This window comes from Pangasianodon hypophthalmus, chromosome 1 (genome assembly GCF_027358585.1).
Source record: "Pangasianodon hypophthalmus isolate fPanHyp1 chromosome 1, fPanHyp1.pri, whole genome shotgun sequence".
Lineage (NCBI taxonomy): Eukaryota > Metazoa > Chordata > Actinopteri > Siluriformes > Pangasiidae > Pangasianodon > Pangasianodon hypophthalmus.
Genome location: NC_069710.1, coordinates 22100558 through 22114754, shown reverse-complemented (window position 1 = coordinate 22114754; position 14197 = coordinate 22100558). Strand labels below are relative to the sequence as shown.

Here is a 14197-nt window from a genome sequence, read left to right as displayed (position 1 = left end):
AGACCGGAGCAACTTTGCCAATGATGTCTTAAAGCAGAAACTGACAAAGTTGATGATGCACTCAGTGACAGAAGACAAACCCTCGCCTTTCACAAGACAGCCCAAGATCTATGAAAGACACAGATCTGGAAAATTCTGCTCTGATGGATACCTATAAGCCAGACAACTTTTTGGCCCTAGTCTGTATATATGGTGTAGCTGCAAATTGATCATTTGTGCATTTGTTACTTGAACCACGATTACAAATGACTAATTATATATGTCTAAATAACATACTGATGTCTGATCAAAACATGCAAGCCTATAATATCAGCGAGACTCTAAGGGGATTTATACTGTGAGCGGTGAGGGTTTGGTACATGTATCCGCACTACCTGGGGCGCTTTTCTGCGTCTCGGCCCCTCTGGCCTTGCAGGGTCCCCAAAGGCACCTCGTCCGAGTCTGACGGGCAAGAGGAGAGAAGGGGGAAGGAGGGGAGAGGAAAGGCAATTTGATGTTCCTCACTGGGGGATGTGGAGGCAGAGGAGGTGACAGATGAACCCTGGGAGGGCACAGCCCCCAGAGACCTGACGGAGGCCCAAGAAGACAGACCGCAGGGGCCAGTATCTGGAGTTACAGGAGGTGAGGACACTGGCGCTCTGCGGATGACCTTGGTCCCAGAACAGCCCCTGGTGCTCTCCCGTGCCTCTGAATCAGCAGTGCTGGGGATGAGGTTGACCATGCATTTAAAGGGCAAACACAAGCTAGAAGCCTCCTCTTTCTCTACAGTTGGCGCCTTCCAGCTATAAGATGACAGAACAGCTCAGCAGAGGGTTGGGCAAAAGGATGTGGCACCATGATAAAATGTGTTAGGGCAATCACTGGATGTTAGTGAGCCTAACAGCATAGGAGCACAATTCTACATTCTAGCTGCCATTTCTAGAGCATTGAACTCTGAGAACCTGTTCCCGAGTACCTGGCAGATCCCTGAACAGAGAGTTCTGCTTTCTGTGGTTCCTCATCTTCCTCCTCCTCCACCTCCTCTCTGTAGTGAAAAGGAGGAATTGTGGGACGGATGGAGGTATGAAAGAAGGGAAAAAAGAAGAGTAGGGCAGGGAGAAGAGAAGAAATGTTGCACATAGATAACACGACAGCAGACATTACAAAATGCACTGACGCCAGACAAAACAAAGGAAACAGTGGCACAAACAAGAGAGACACAACATTTAGTTAGATTGTAAGTATGCAAACTTGTTAAAATACCACCTAAAAGCTGGTGGTGTCACTTCCACTAAACTGTGTTCACTAATAAATTCTCTAAAAACAACCTAGACGCTAATCCACAACTGACATAATTGAGCTGTATTAACCAATCAGAAACCTTGATCTGCAAGGAGGCAGTCCTCCCTGCTTTTCATCTATCTTGCACATGCAAAGACAGCACACAAATGCCTAACTGGAAGTAAAGAACTGGCTTGAGGAAGTAGTACATGCCTAGGGTTACAGTGAAGTTATTAATATCTTACAGGAAGCTGAAATTTGTATTTTGGTTCTCTATCACCACTAATAGCTTACACTACAACGGCTTACACAATTGGGATCAAGCAAGTGGTAAGACAAGTGAACATCAATGTGTCTTTTAAGCACTGGAGAGACGTGAGAGAATCAGGGTTAGCTAGACAGAAACAACATGACTTTGGAGGGAAGAACATTGGAGAGAAGTTTGGATGAAGGACTAAAGTGAGGGGCTTGAGTCCTGTCTACTTGGTGTCTGGTGGAAGTTAGCAAGACATGGCTAACATTGCCCACATTACTTGCAGGAGCTACAGCACATATGACACCATCAACAAATCAAAAAGCTTCAGCTGTATTAAACTAATAGCTTTAGCTAATGTATGACTGACTTTGAAGGTTTTGCAAAGTCATGGCATGCGGAAAGAATTTCATAAATGAGTTGTAATCTTCTGCCAATGCTAAAAAAGTGGCAAAAATAGTACATTTAGTAACAGTCATTTAACTCTAATTTACTGATAGTATCTACTTCATAGATTTAAACCACAAAATCCTACTTTCTCTTTAAGCAGCTGCACTTGATTGAAAGCGACAGATAAAACACGAAATCTATCTATAACTCACCTACTGTTGGTTTACCCTCATTACAGAAGCATTGACAGAGTGGAGTGCTACTCAGGAGAGAGTCCTGGAGCGTACTGCTGTAAGGTTCACTTTCTTTCTCAGTGGGCTGCTATTTATTACTAATATGGAAAACATAGCACTTCAAAGGTCCGTCCAATTTCCTGTGGTTGGCCAAATAACAGACCTCAGGATCGGATGTCTAACTAAGATGAATTCAACTATTTGCCAACAGTACTGGTTAGAAAAACCTCCATCCTTCACAATGGAGCCTGCCATCAATGATCAGTTATGAACTGGTGTGGGCTGTCTGACAGAAGTCAAGGGGGAAATAAGGAGATGGCAGAGAACAAGGGAATGAGATAAAGAGATGAGGATATAAAAAAAATCACCGGTGTGCAGACTCCTATTTCATTGCTCTATCGAGTGGCAGGCAGTGGAGATCTGGAGATCTTTTTCAAAGACAATTCATCACAAGCTACAGTATTACACGCTGGTACTTTTTGACCATTGAGACACACTCTCCCACATTCCCCAGATCCAAGATCCACAGCTGCCTTACATGATAATAATCTGGAGAGAATGTGGCTCCTCTGTGACTCACTGAAGTGCTTCTTATTACTGGTAAAACTGATAAAGCACCATTGTACACAGTATAGGGGATTACTCTGGATAGCCTGCCATTGCACTTTAAAATGCACAGTGGATATTAGTGATATCAGTGGAGAATAAAAAAAAACAATAAAAATGTCATAAAAGTGAGCTATGCCACTAAACATAGCTGACAGTGAAATACAGGGCTGAAAAATACACATGGCACATATCTTCATATTTCAGACTTCCTGCTTGCTTTTTGTTGCTGTTTCCTACCAGTTCCTTAATGTGAGTGATTAATTGGAACGTCACTCTGCAGTAGCAGAAGCACTTTGTCTTTTCCTTGGAGTCTTATTAAATTCTCTATTTCTATCCGGCTTTTGCTAACTCTCTTGTCAAAGCTAACACCCAATATAAATGTGCTTCCTTTCCATAAAGTCAACACATGCTGATGCATTTTCTGAGCTTTCCTAACGGCTCCCTGTACAGGGCCTCGGGAGACAGGGAAAAAAGCCGCAAGAGATGTTGTGCGATGTTGAAGTTGAATTCAGTAATTAAAGCTCTTATTAGCACATTAGTGCAGTTGCTTTACTGTGCCATTACAGTGATTCTTCCTGAGCCATATGTGTGTGTTACAATAGTTCTCATTTCCTATTCATATGCCATGAGAGAGTGTGAGTTTAAGATTATAAGTGGACTACATATTGAATAGATGAAAACCTTTCTTGGATAGCGTTTCAATGTCACTAAATGACTGCAAGACTCCCTCACCTCTCAGTGACATCCTCAATCCTTTGGCCATTAAAAGGTAGGAAGTTGGGGTTGTGGCTGTGACAAGGGGAGGCAGGTGCAGAAGCATGGCCTTTGCCGTTCTGCAGAGAATGTCTTCGGCTGCGTCTGCGTTCTAGGCCCCGTCTTTCGAGTGTGCCTCCTACACTTGCACGACGTCGGTCCTTGCGGCCCACTGGAGGTGGTGATGACTCATCGTCACCATCCTCATGACGAAGAGTCATCTAAATGATGAAAAGAGCCTAATATATTCAGGGTATAACTGACTGCAAAAAAAAAAGAATTACGAGTTTGCTTCACACAATCATATAATGTGATTGCAAGCTCATAAACAGTATCATATAGTGTCCAATATCATGCATTAGGCCTGGACTAGGGGAAGTGGAGTCAATTATCCCAGAGATGGACTGTGAAAGGTCTATCTCCCTGTACTTTAGCTAACCTCATATATGTTGAATTGTTCCAGCAGGTCTAGGTCAGTGCCCTTTCTGCTGAGGTGCCTCTGGGCAATAGGTTCGATGCCCTGCTCCTCCAGAAAGTCCACCACATCATAGAACGAGTCCTGGTCTGGAAGGCCTGCAAGTGTCTGTAAAGATAAAAAACCCTCAGTTTTCCACAGCAAACTGTCAGGCGGAAGATACTGACACAAATGCAAGTAAACAAAAGCTTTATTAGGCAAGCTTGCAGGCAAATCTAAACCGTGGGACAAAAACAACGTCAGTGAACAGGCAAAGGTCAGGCAATGTATGGACAGCATAAACTAAGCTAGGCAAAGAGCAAAGACGAGGAAACCAGAAACAAGATCAAAACCAGGAGGAACTATGACTAAATACAAGGCTTGCTAACGACTGGTACAAAACACAGAGCGTGTACTTCACGTTGGGCGAGCACACTGAGAGCCCTTATATACTGTGGTCATGAAATTGTCTCCAGGTGTGCATGATTAGTAATCAGGTGAGTCTGAATGAGTGTGATGGGAATTGGAGTCCTTGGCAGCCATGTTGGTAGGCCGCGTGGTGTTATGGGCACTGTAATTGGACACCGATTCCGGTGTAGACGTGACACAAACAGTGGACTGTGCCAGAAATATCACACTGGCAAGTCTTAGCCACGGCTCATTCAGAGCAGTCATAACTCCCATGCCTACCTTATTGATGAGGGTCATGACATAGACCAGCAACTCAGTGTCCACGCCATCTTTCTCATCCAAGATTTCCATGGCATTGGACCATGGCTTACAACCTGCAGACAGATTTACATCAGAGTCGGTAATGCCAAGTACACACTGATGATTGCATGTGTTGAAATTATTCAACTCTACAATTATTGACAGAAATGACTATAATATAAATATTATGCACAATACACATTTCCCACTAACAAACCTGCTTACCTTTCCTCTTACAAAAACTTAATTTTAAATATTATTTTCTCTTAAACATAGTATAGTAAGCACAAATGTGTGTGTGTTTGTGTGTGTGTGTGTGTTCAAGATTCAAGATTTTTATTTGTCACATACACAGTTACATACAGTATAACTTGCAGTGAAATGAAAACCTGGCCTACTCCTCGTTAGACTGTGCATTTAAATAACTAAATTAAAGATAATATATGAATAAGAAATAAGAAATAATAAGAAGTAGGAAATGTTTGAACAGGAATGTTCAAAAAATAGTAATGTACAAATAGTAAAGTATGTGCATGTGTATTACCTTGTTTATTGTCCACAGCATTTACAGCTTGGATGAGTAGTGCAGCATTGGCTTCTGTGTATTCCACAAACACTAGCAGGAGCTTCAGAGCAGTCTTAACCACCAGACGGAACTACACACACACACACACACACACACACACACACACACACACACAAAGGAAATACTCTTACTGTAATCTCATTCACACACACTAGTTCTGCTGCAATATCTTGAGAAGCAATGATGCAAAAGAGTGGCACACTGTCCAATCTTTCATCGTTTCTTATTTATTTAAGTCTGAAAAGGCCCAAAAGCCTGCTGAACTCGAAAATTCCTTTCCTGCTCCAGCTGCCATGGAAGGCCCTGATAACTGAACTGCTACAGGAGGAACAGATGAATGCCTCCTGTTTCAATGCCCCACGACAGACTCTTTGTGATTGCTGTTCCAGAGACTTCCATGGTGGTTTTTCATGAGTGGCGAAGGAACAGCACTGTCAGTGAGATGATGGGAAAGCCAGAAGAAAGAGCAGCGGGTAATTTATAAAGCTGTCGGCTTCAGAGCCCCTGTAAAAAAAATGCACGAGGAAGCTACTGTCCAACAACAATATACAAGCATTCTCTAGAGCATGAGAGCGAGCTATCAAAGAAAAAGAGCAAAGTGAGAAAGATAGATGAGATGCAAAGAAAGGCTGCACCATGTGCATGTCACAGAGAGAGAGAGAGAGAGAGAGAGAGAGAGAAAGAGAGATGGGTCTGTGTTTAATAATATGAATTCATTTCTGTCTTGATGAGAACCATGCTGCATATTTTGCCCTTCTCATGAAGAAAGATTGCAAATGGAGGTGGAAATGTGCTCAAACACTCCTCCTGTTCACTACGACATGGACTTTTGCATTCATCATACACAAGAAAATATTTAATTTATAACCTGGTCCAGAGTTAATATCTGCACATACATGGGAATCCTTCCAAAGTTGTACTTGTAGCTGAGTTGCAAAAGATATTAATATAGTATTCTGTAGTTTAATTGGTTACATATTTAAATAAACTTGCTTACTTCAAGACACAGAGGCTCGGTTAAAACATTATTCATTAACACACAGTGACACTTTTACTCTCTATTTCAGAAGACAGCTCTCAGCATCTGTTCCTTGCTGCTGAATATAACAAGCTTCATTCCAAACCCATCTTCAGAGACCTATCGTTTCTATTTAATAGCTATATTTATTTAATTCTATTTACTGTTATGACAGCTCATAGCTTCACTGACCAAACTGCCTTTTTCAGCAGACATGTGCAGACTAATAATGCAGTCACACTTCTGTCTCACTCTCACACAAACACACACACACAGTATGTTTCCATCCACATGTTCATGTGTTATCCTCATTACAGATAAACATCGCTGGATGATGAACTGTTACTCACGATTAGTCACTTAATGGTCACACACACAGCCTAGACTTTTTTTTGTATCCCAGTGGACAACCAGTTTGCTACTGTTTGCAAATGTTAAGATAATCTGTAAGACTGTAAAAGATAATGTCAATTTATTGAAGAGGGCATGGCAAAAAGCTCCAATCAAGAGAGCAGCAGCTAAATGCAAACGCAAACTGTTCCAGGAAACATTTTCTTGCTGTTTCATCCTTTGTTATGTTAAAAAAAAACATTAGCATAAGAATTTCTGGTATTTCCATTCAGGTTTTCTTATGCTAATTCAAATTATTAGTATAAAAACAGATGGAAAAACCTGATCATTAACACTAATAAGCACTTTTTCAACATCTCATTCAAGATTTAGTCTCCCCTTTGCTGTTATAATAACCTCCTCTCTTCTGGGAAGGTTTTCCACTAGATATTGGAACATGGCTGAGGGAATTTACCCATTCAGATACTAGAGCATTAGTGAGGTCAGGCACTGATGTTGGCTGAGGAGGCCTGGTGCACAGTCAGCGTTCCAGTTCATCCCAAAAGTGATCAGTGGGGTTGAGGTCAGGGCTCTGTGCAGGCCACTCAAGTTCTTCCACACTAATCTTGCCAAACCATGTCTCACTTTGTGCACAGGGGAATTGTTGTGCTGGAACTGGTTTGGGCCTCTTGGTTCAAGTGAAGGGAAATTGTAATTCAAAGACATCCTATACAATTGTATGCTTCCAACTTTGTGGCAGCAGGTTGGGGAAGAGCCACATATGGGTGTGATGGTCAGGTGTCCACATACTTTTGGCCATATAGAGCATATATGCAAAACAGGCTGTAACACTAGAGAGGTGAGTAAAAGAGTAAAAGTAGTAACATGTGAAGGGTCCAGTGTAACAGACACATAGAGTAGACACACATTCATAGATTAAGGTGATCTCTTTACCTTTGATCCAACCAGCGTGTAGAGCCACTGAACTGTTTCATTGTGTCCAATCAGTCCATTCATCCCATCCACATAGAGCATGATCTGCCCAAGAGCTGAGAGAGAGAGAGAGAGAGATGGTTAAGTCTGACTGGCACACACCTCAGGCATCAAATGTGTGGGGCTGCATGTGGGTGTGCAAACTATAGAACAAGTCCTGTGCCCATCTTCACAACACACACATAGAAACTAAAGAATACATACATTTTTGTGGTAATCAGATCAAAGAATGGCATTAGAATAAGAGCCAGCTGCTGCTTTCCCCAACGCAGTACACACACACACAAACACACACACACACACACACACACACACAGACATATACACTCATGAAACAATGCTCTGCTCAGGCTCATGATGCAGTCTGCAATGCTAGAATCTACACACATAGGTACACTTCTTCAGAGAACTTGGACCAAGCCCTGCTCCTTAAGCCTGAGCCATCTCAGCCAGTCCAGCCGGACAGCAGGAAAAATATTTGAGCAGCCCAGAGCACTGAGGCGTAAAACGTGACTACCATTTGTAACAGGACACATAAAGAGGGTCATAACAAGAACTCAGGGAGCGCAGGAGGGAGCCACTAAAACGCATGGCTTCCGTTTGACAACCGTGGACAGGGGGTGAAATAAAAACCTGATGGAGGCAAAGGACGGTTCAAGGTCAAAACGACATTCTTAAGAATTTCTGTCTGGAGAAAGAAAATAAGATCCCTGCCCCCCCCGACTAATTTCAAATCAAAAGAAAATAACAGGGTTTTACTCCATGTATAGAGTGTATATGTTAAATATACTATATAGCTAATGAGACATAGTTAGTCGAATTTATGTTCAACATCTATTACAATAATGCAACTGTTTAGATCTGGGCTCTGTACAGATCTCTAGTTTCTGGCTTGAAATTAGGGGGGCATCATTGTCCAATGATTTAATCACCTTAAAATCACAAAGATTCAGGCAGAGTGACCTACAGTGGGCATGTTCTCCTGCTGCTGGACATCTGTGAGAAAGACGATCTCTGGAGAAAGCTCACACAATAAGGCCGTTTGATAAAGAACATACCTAAAGGCTTACTGAATGCATACAGACTATAGTGATAGCTACCTAGAGACAGAATAATTTCAGCATGAAGTTCAAGACCCGAATTCAGCTGTGAGGTCAATAATATGACAGCTTACACACATCTTTGTGGCTCGATATATGTGTATACGCTGTCTCCTAGACTAAGCAGATGTTTTCAAATGATAAGGACTGAACTGAAACAGTCGCAACAGTAATCCAACTACCTGAAATATTAATAGCTGTTTTGACGAGGTAGCCTTGAGGATAACTGGAAAAATCATTAATATCTCCTGACCCAGGAATGACACTAAAACCCATTTAGCAAGGCTCTAAAACTCCCAGCTCTGTCTGCACATGGCTCCTTTATCGCCTGCTGGCACTCGCCACGACTCCACTTTCAGTTTTTACCTGAAACAATCCCTTTTATCTGGAGCAGGGCCTGCTGTGGAGCTGGGTGCCAGGTTCCCATGCAGTGAAGAGGGAAGGAAGGAGAGAGGCAGAGAGAGAGAGAAAGAAAGAGAGAGAGTGAGAGAGAGCGAGCGAGAGAGAAGGAGTACTAGGGTTAAAGCCAATGTAAGGCTCCTCACTGTGTCTTTCACTGTTCCCCTCATCCCATTCTGTCCTTCTCTCCTCAGCATGGGGGAACAAGGAGTTATGAATGCACTGTACACGCGCCAAGATTCCCAGGTGCAGCTCTGTGTGCATGGGTGTGTGTGTGTGTGTGTGTGTGTGTGCGCGAGTGTGCGACTGGCTGTGGGGTGACTCTTCATCTTTTATCAATCAAGGCTAATTACTCAAAACCTTGACGACAGCATTCCACACAGTCTTCCACCCATGATGTACATATGCAGCATTGCATAACTGCCAAAGTGCAATGACAGATGAGCAGACAGTCTGTCTCTATCTCACACACACACACACACACAGTGTCATAGGGCTGTGAAAACAAACCACAGTAAAGCACTGATTAACTCCGCAGTGTGTGAACGATGCTCCTGTAAGTCCACTCCTCTCTCCTGACAGGTAAGTAATGTAATGAGCCGTTACTCACACACTCCAGAAGCCTCTCTAATGGGGCTCTATGGCTCAGCTAACACTCCACAGCACCCGCGGGTATATTTCAGGTCACAGAGCTAGCCACTCATCACTAATCCAGGTTTTTAAGTAGCAAATCAATTTGGAGCATTTTTCAGCCCTGAAACACAGTCTAGGAGACAATTTGTCTTGCTGTGTTTTGGCTAGACGTGAAGAGAAAATGATAACGAAATAAAACACTGAATAAGTCACCTGATAAATAGGGAACATATTTTTTCTAGTTTGCATTTACATTTGAGGTCTGTTTGAGTTGTATTACTTGTATTTATTTACTGAATAAACTTCCTTTATGCAGCTGCCACGCTGCTCCACGGTCCTCAGTTTGATCCTGAACTTGGGTTACTCGGAGTTTCACATGTTCTCACCATGTCCACATGGGTATTCCTGTGGGTTCTATGGTTTCCTCCCACCTCCCAAAAACATGCCAGTAAGTGGAAACAATTCTAATTTATTATTTATTTTATTTGCATTTACTTTCATTTTTATTTCCTCCATACCAGAATTTTTAATAGTTTCTGTTGCATGCAACTGCATTCCATATATCTGATGTATAAAGAGCACGTTTAGTGTTTTTTTTGTTAGTCCTGATGCCATACCAGCAGAATTTTAAAAAAAAGTCTGCTCTTCGTTAGAAGAAACACCTGTACATTCAGCCTCCCTCCCTTAACCCACATCTCATCAAACAGTCAGTGACAACAGCCATTACTGTACACCTCACTTGACTCCTCTTTAACTCCAAACACAGCTCTTTTCACATCAGCCGTCAGCGTCTGACACGAGAGTGTGACGGGACTGACACTGCACCTGTGGCCCTCTCTGAGAGGGTACAGTAGGGTGAGAGCAGGAATGTGTGTAAGTGAGAAGAGACTGATGGGTAATTAAGGAGCACAGCTTGAGTAATTGCTGCTAAGTCAACTCCTCCTACTGACAGAGCTCCAGTCTCTCTGCCGGCAGCTAAGCTAACAGGCAATCTGGGATTTGAGGTTGGTTGGGCAACTCCATGCTAAATTACAATATTATTCTGAAACCCTGTACTGTGAAAAGTCTTAGGCACCCTATGTATTTTATATACATTTTGTCCTAGATGTTTATTTTAGTCTCCTGCATTAGTTTGTTAATAGAAATGACCACTTTTCAGCTAAAAAGATAACGGAGGCTGTCTGGTATTACCAGGAGACACATATCCAAGTAAGACAGCTTAGAGCTAGTCTGCAGAGGAACATGGCAGATTCTCCAAGATGCTATCAGCCAATGTTCTTACAAAACTTCAGTGTACATAAGAGAACTGAAGCATATTTAAAGGCAAAAAACAGTCACGTCAAATAATGTTTAATTTAACCCTTTACCATTTAACACTCTTTATACGAAATGTAAGCTCTTTTTGTAATTATTGTCATTCATTCATTCATCTAACCACTTCATCTAGGTCAGGGTGTATCCGGAGCCAATCCCAGGAATTCCTGGCATGTTTTTGGGAGGGGAGAGGAAACCAGAGAACCCAGAGGAAACCCACATGGACACAGATAGAACATGCAAAACTCCACACAGACAGTAACCCAAGTTTAGGATCGAACTCAGGACCGTGATGCTGTGAGGTGGCAACAATATTTGCTGTGTCACCGTGCCACCCCTATTTCATTGTTCAATCCAGAAGTTTTTTGCATGTTCTTAAGACTTTTGGCCTAGCATTGAGCTATCAAATCTAAAGCTGACCTCGGCTGAAAACTTCTCATGCATCTGGTCAGAAAAAACCTTTTTTTCTCTTTATTTTTTTCCAAATTCTCTTAGTTACACTGGAGTGGCCACTGGTGTAGAAAAAAAGTTTTTGACCAGTATCGTACACATGGCACAGCAATAACAAGCTCACTAGACCCTATCCCCTCAAACACTCTCTGCAAAGAAAGAGTAATGAGGCATTGGCAGGCCGGCATCCACTCTCAAAACATGCTGGCTTGAATACGAACGAAAAACGGATACAGAAAAAAAGAAAGAGAAACATCTTTTGCTCCTCCTAGAGAGTCTTAATAAGCTGCCTGGCACTCAGCGCTCCCTCTTGCACTGTGTAAACGGCCTGCTCTCCTACTTCTCCAGCTTTTGGCACGGATGTTTGCATTTCTCTACAATGTGCACAAAGGCCTCGGACGGGCGACTGTAGACCGTGTGAACCAGTGCTGCGGCTGTCCCGTGGAGCCAAACGGAAAGGCTGGCAAAGGATTGCGGGAAGGCTGGTCTAGAGGCCTCTCCCTCCACCTAACCACAGCAATCAGTCAGTCACGGCAGCAGGAATGCACGACGAGACCCGTTCCACAGCCGGCCAAAGGCACGAACCCGCTCATCAGACTCAAAACATGACGGAAACCCCAGAAGAGAGATCACACAGACTCAATATTGCAATAGACTCCCATTCAATGAGAGCATACAGCCACAATAACTGCATTTTTTCTCTTTGTCCCTTCTTGCATGATTCACTCTGCTGTATTATTTTCTCTGCTTTCCCACACGTGTTTCATTTTTATTTCAAATTTTCCTCAGAACTGGGTCAGCCAAGCTTGGTGCGCATGCTCCTATGAGCATGCTACATTTGAGCATGCTACATTTATTTTCAGAGGGATTTCGAGGCAATGGACCAAGCAATCTCCTCTACCACAGCTAGCTTTTCATCCACTATGGTTCTGCTGTGTACAAAGATGTCTGCTGTTTCCTTAATCTGAATGAAAAAGAAAAATATGTTTTCACATTCCAGGAAGTACTCTGGAGAGGTTATTATAAATACAGCTCTAGCACAAGCATAAATATATGACATTCTCTTTAAGTGGACATTAACTGTTTGCTAAATATTTGATGAGCTTTACTGTAAACTCAGCGCAAAAACTCTCCCTTCACCCTGTCTCAACTGACTGTGATTTGATATGGCTCCTCATTCCACCATCTTTTTTTTATTTATTACAGTCCAATTAAAATGTTATTAGCATTGGGCCTGCACATTGTATATTCAGCAGGAGATCATCATTTGTCTATCATCCAGTCCCCATTCTAATCGCTCTCACCACATCACCACCCAAGCTGCGTCTGACTGGCGTCCAATCAGACATGCTACTTTAGCTATCACACAGTTGATTTGAGAGACTTAAGAGCCTGGAAGTATTTCATTTAAAATAAGCAGAGCATAATGGTGCATAATCACAGCCAAAATGTGCATTGCCAGCAAATGGCTACAACTACTGGAATGACCTACCCAGCCCTGATGTAGTCTCAGTAGGAATCAATGTTTATAGAAGTTATAGTTCTGTTGTATCAGCTGTAAATGATGTTTATGTGTAGGTGGCTTTCTGATTGGTCTCTAAGAAAAGTAATTTCATGATTCCACAGTAATTTTACATATCATTTTTATTTCCAATATCATTATATAAGTAATAAAACACAACAGGTCATGCAATTATAAAAAAAATAATCAGTGGTGTGATGCCATTTCCACTCTAAAGTGGATCAATCCCCAAACTGATTTATTCCTCTTATACCACAGAGATTTGCTAATGATTACACTATTTAATTTATTAACAAACGTCATGTCAGTCTTTTTAACCATTTATAATTATATTTAATGTTGTGGAATTTATAGTTACATTAAATGTTGATATATTGAAGCTTTCTGTAAGTAGACATTTTTTTAATGGAAGGAGTCTCAGGTTTCTGAGCTTAGTAAGTCAGTATGTCAGTAGTCAGTATGATTTCTGCCATGGAAAAGTCTTCAAGACAGAGGAATTTGCACTTTCTGGTTTCTCAGTAACATGACAATCTGTTCTATTAATTTCAATGAGAGAGAGAGAGACAGAGAGAGAGAGAGAGATTGAGAAAGAGAGAGAGAGAAAGATGCTGGCAAGGGAACAACTGCTTATAGCTGCTATAATGTAAGTGATAACAGGACCAGCACCAGGGATAAATTTATAAATTTAACATTTATATCCAGAATTTATATATTTCTGTGAAGTTGCTTTGTGACAATGTCCATTGTTAAAAGTGCTCTACAAATAAAACTGAATTGAATTGAACTAACATGTCTTGCAGAGGTTCCACAACATTGAAATGTAATTATAAACTGTTAAAATTCATGCAGTGTTGGTGTAAGAAATCTTCTGACCAATCAGGCTTGCCAACTGTGGTATAAAATTTCATAAATAATTTTATAAAAATGACTATTTTTTGATGTTGTCTACAGGTCAATGTGTCCTGTATGGCTGTGCAATACCTGTCAATATATTCTACAGCACTGACTATAACAAAAGAAACAGTAGTTACAATAAATTAAACATGCCATAAGGTGCATTACAGAGAGGTGTCTGTTAAAAAGACTATAATTTTGTCTTCTCTTGAAAACTGAACACATTAGGAACCTGGAAACAAGTAGTTTAAGGCTGTATACTTAAACATTCTCATTTGCCCTTTTACAAAAACAC

At 41.7% G+C, this 14197-nt stretch overlaps 1 protein-coding gene across 7 annotated transcripts in view; it reads right to left on the bottom strand.

Annotated features, from left to right (window-relative positions):
- fhod3b (formin homology 2 domain containing 3b) overlaps positions 1–14197 on the bottom strand; it is a 115309-nt gene that overhangs the window by 20087 nt on the left and 81025 nt on the right. For 3 of the 7 annotated variants that reach the window (XM_026939908.3, XM_026939909.3, XM_026939910.3), the window contains exons 6-12: positions 7552–7646; positions 5208–5319; positions 4643–4737; positions 3938–4081; positions 3478–3719; positions 956–1024; positions 375–782 (exon numbers count right to left, since the gene is read on the bottom strand). In XM_026939908.3, coding sequence (XP_026795709.3) covers positions 375–782; positions 956–1024; positions 3478–3719; positions 3938–4081; positions 4643–4737; positions 5208–5319; positions 7552–7646 — 1165 coding nt within the window. The remainder of the gene's footprint in view (positions 1–374; positions 783–955; positions 1025–3477; positions 3720–3937; positions 4082–4642; positions 4738–5207; positions 5320–7551; positions 7647–14197) is intronic. The other 4 variants (XM_026939911.3, XM_053232851.1, XM_034308428.2 and 1 more) reach the window with 4 other exon arrangements.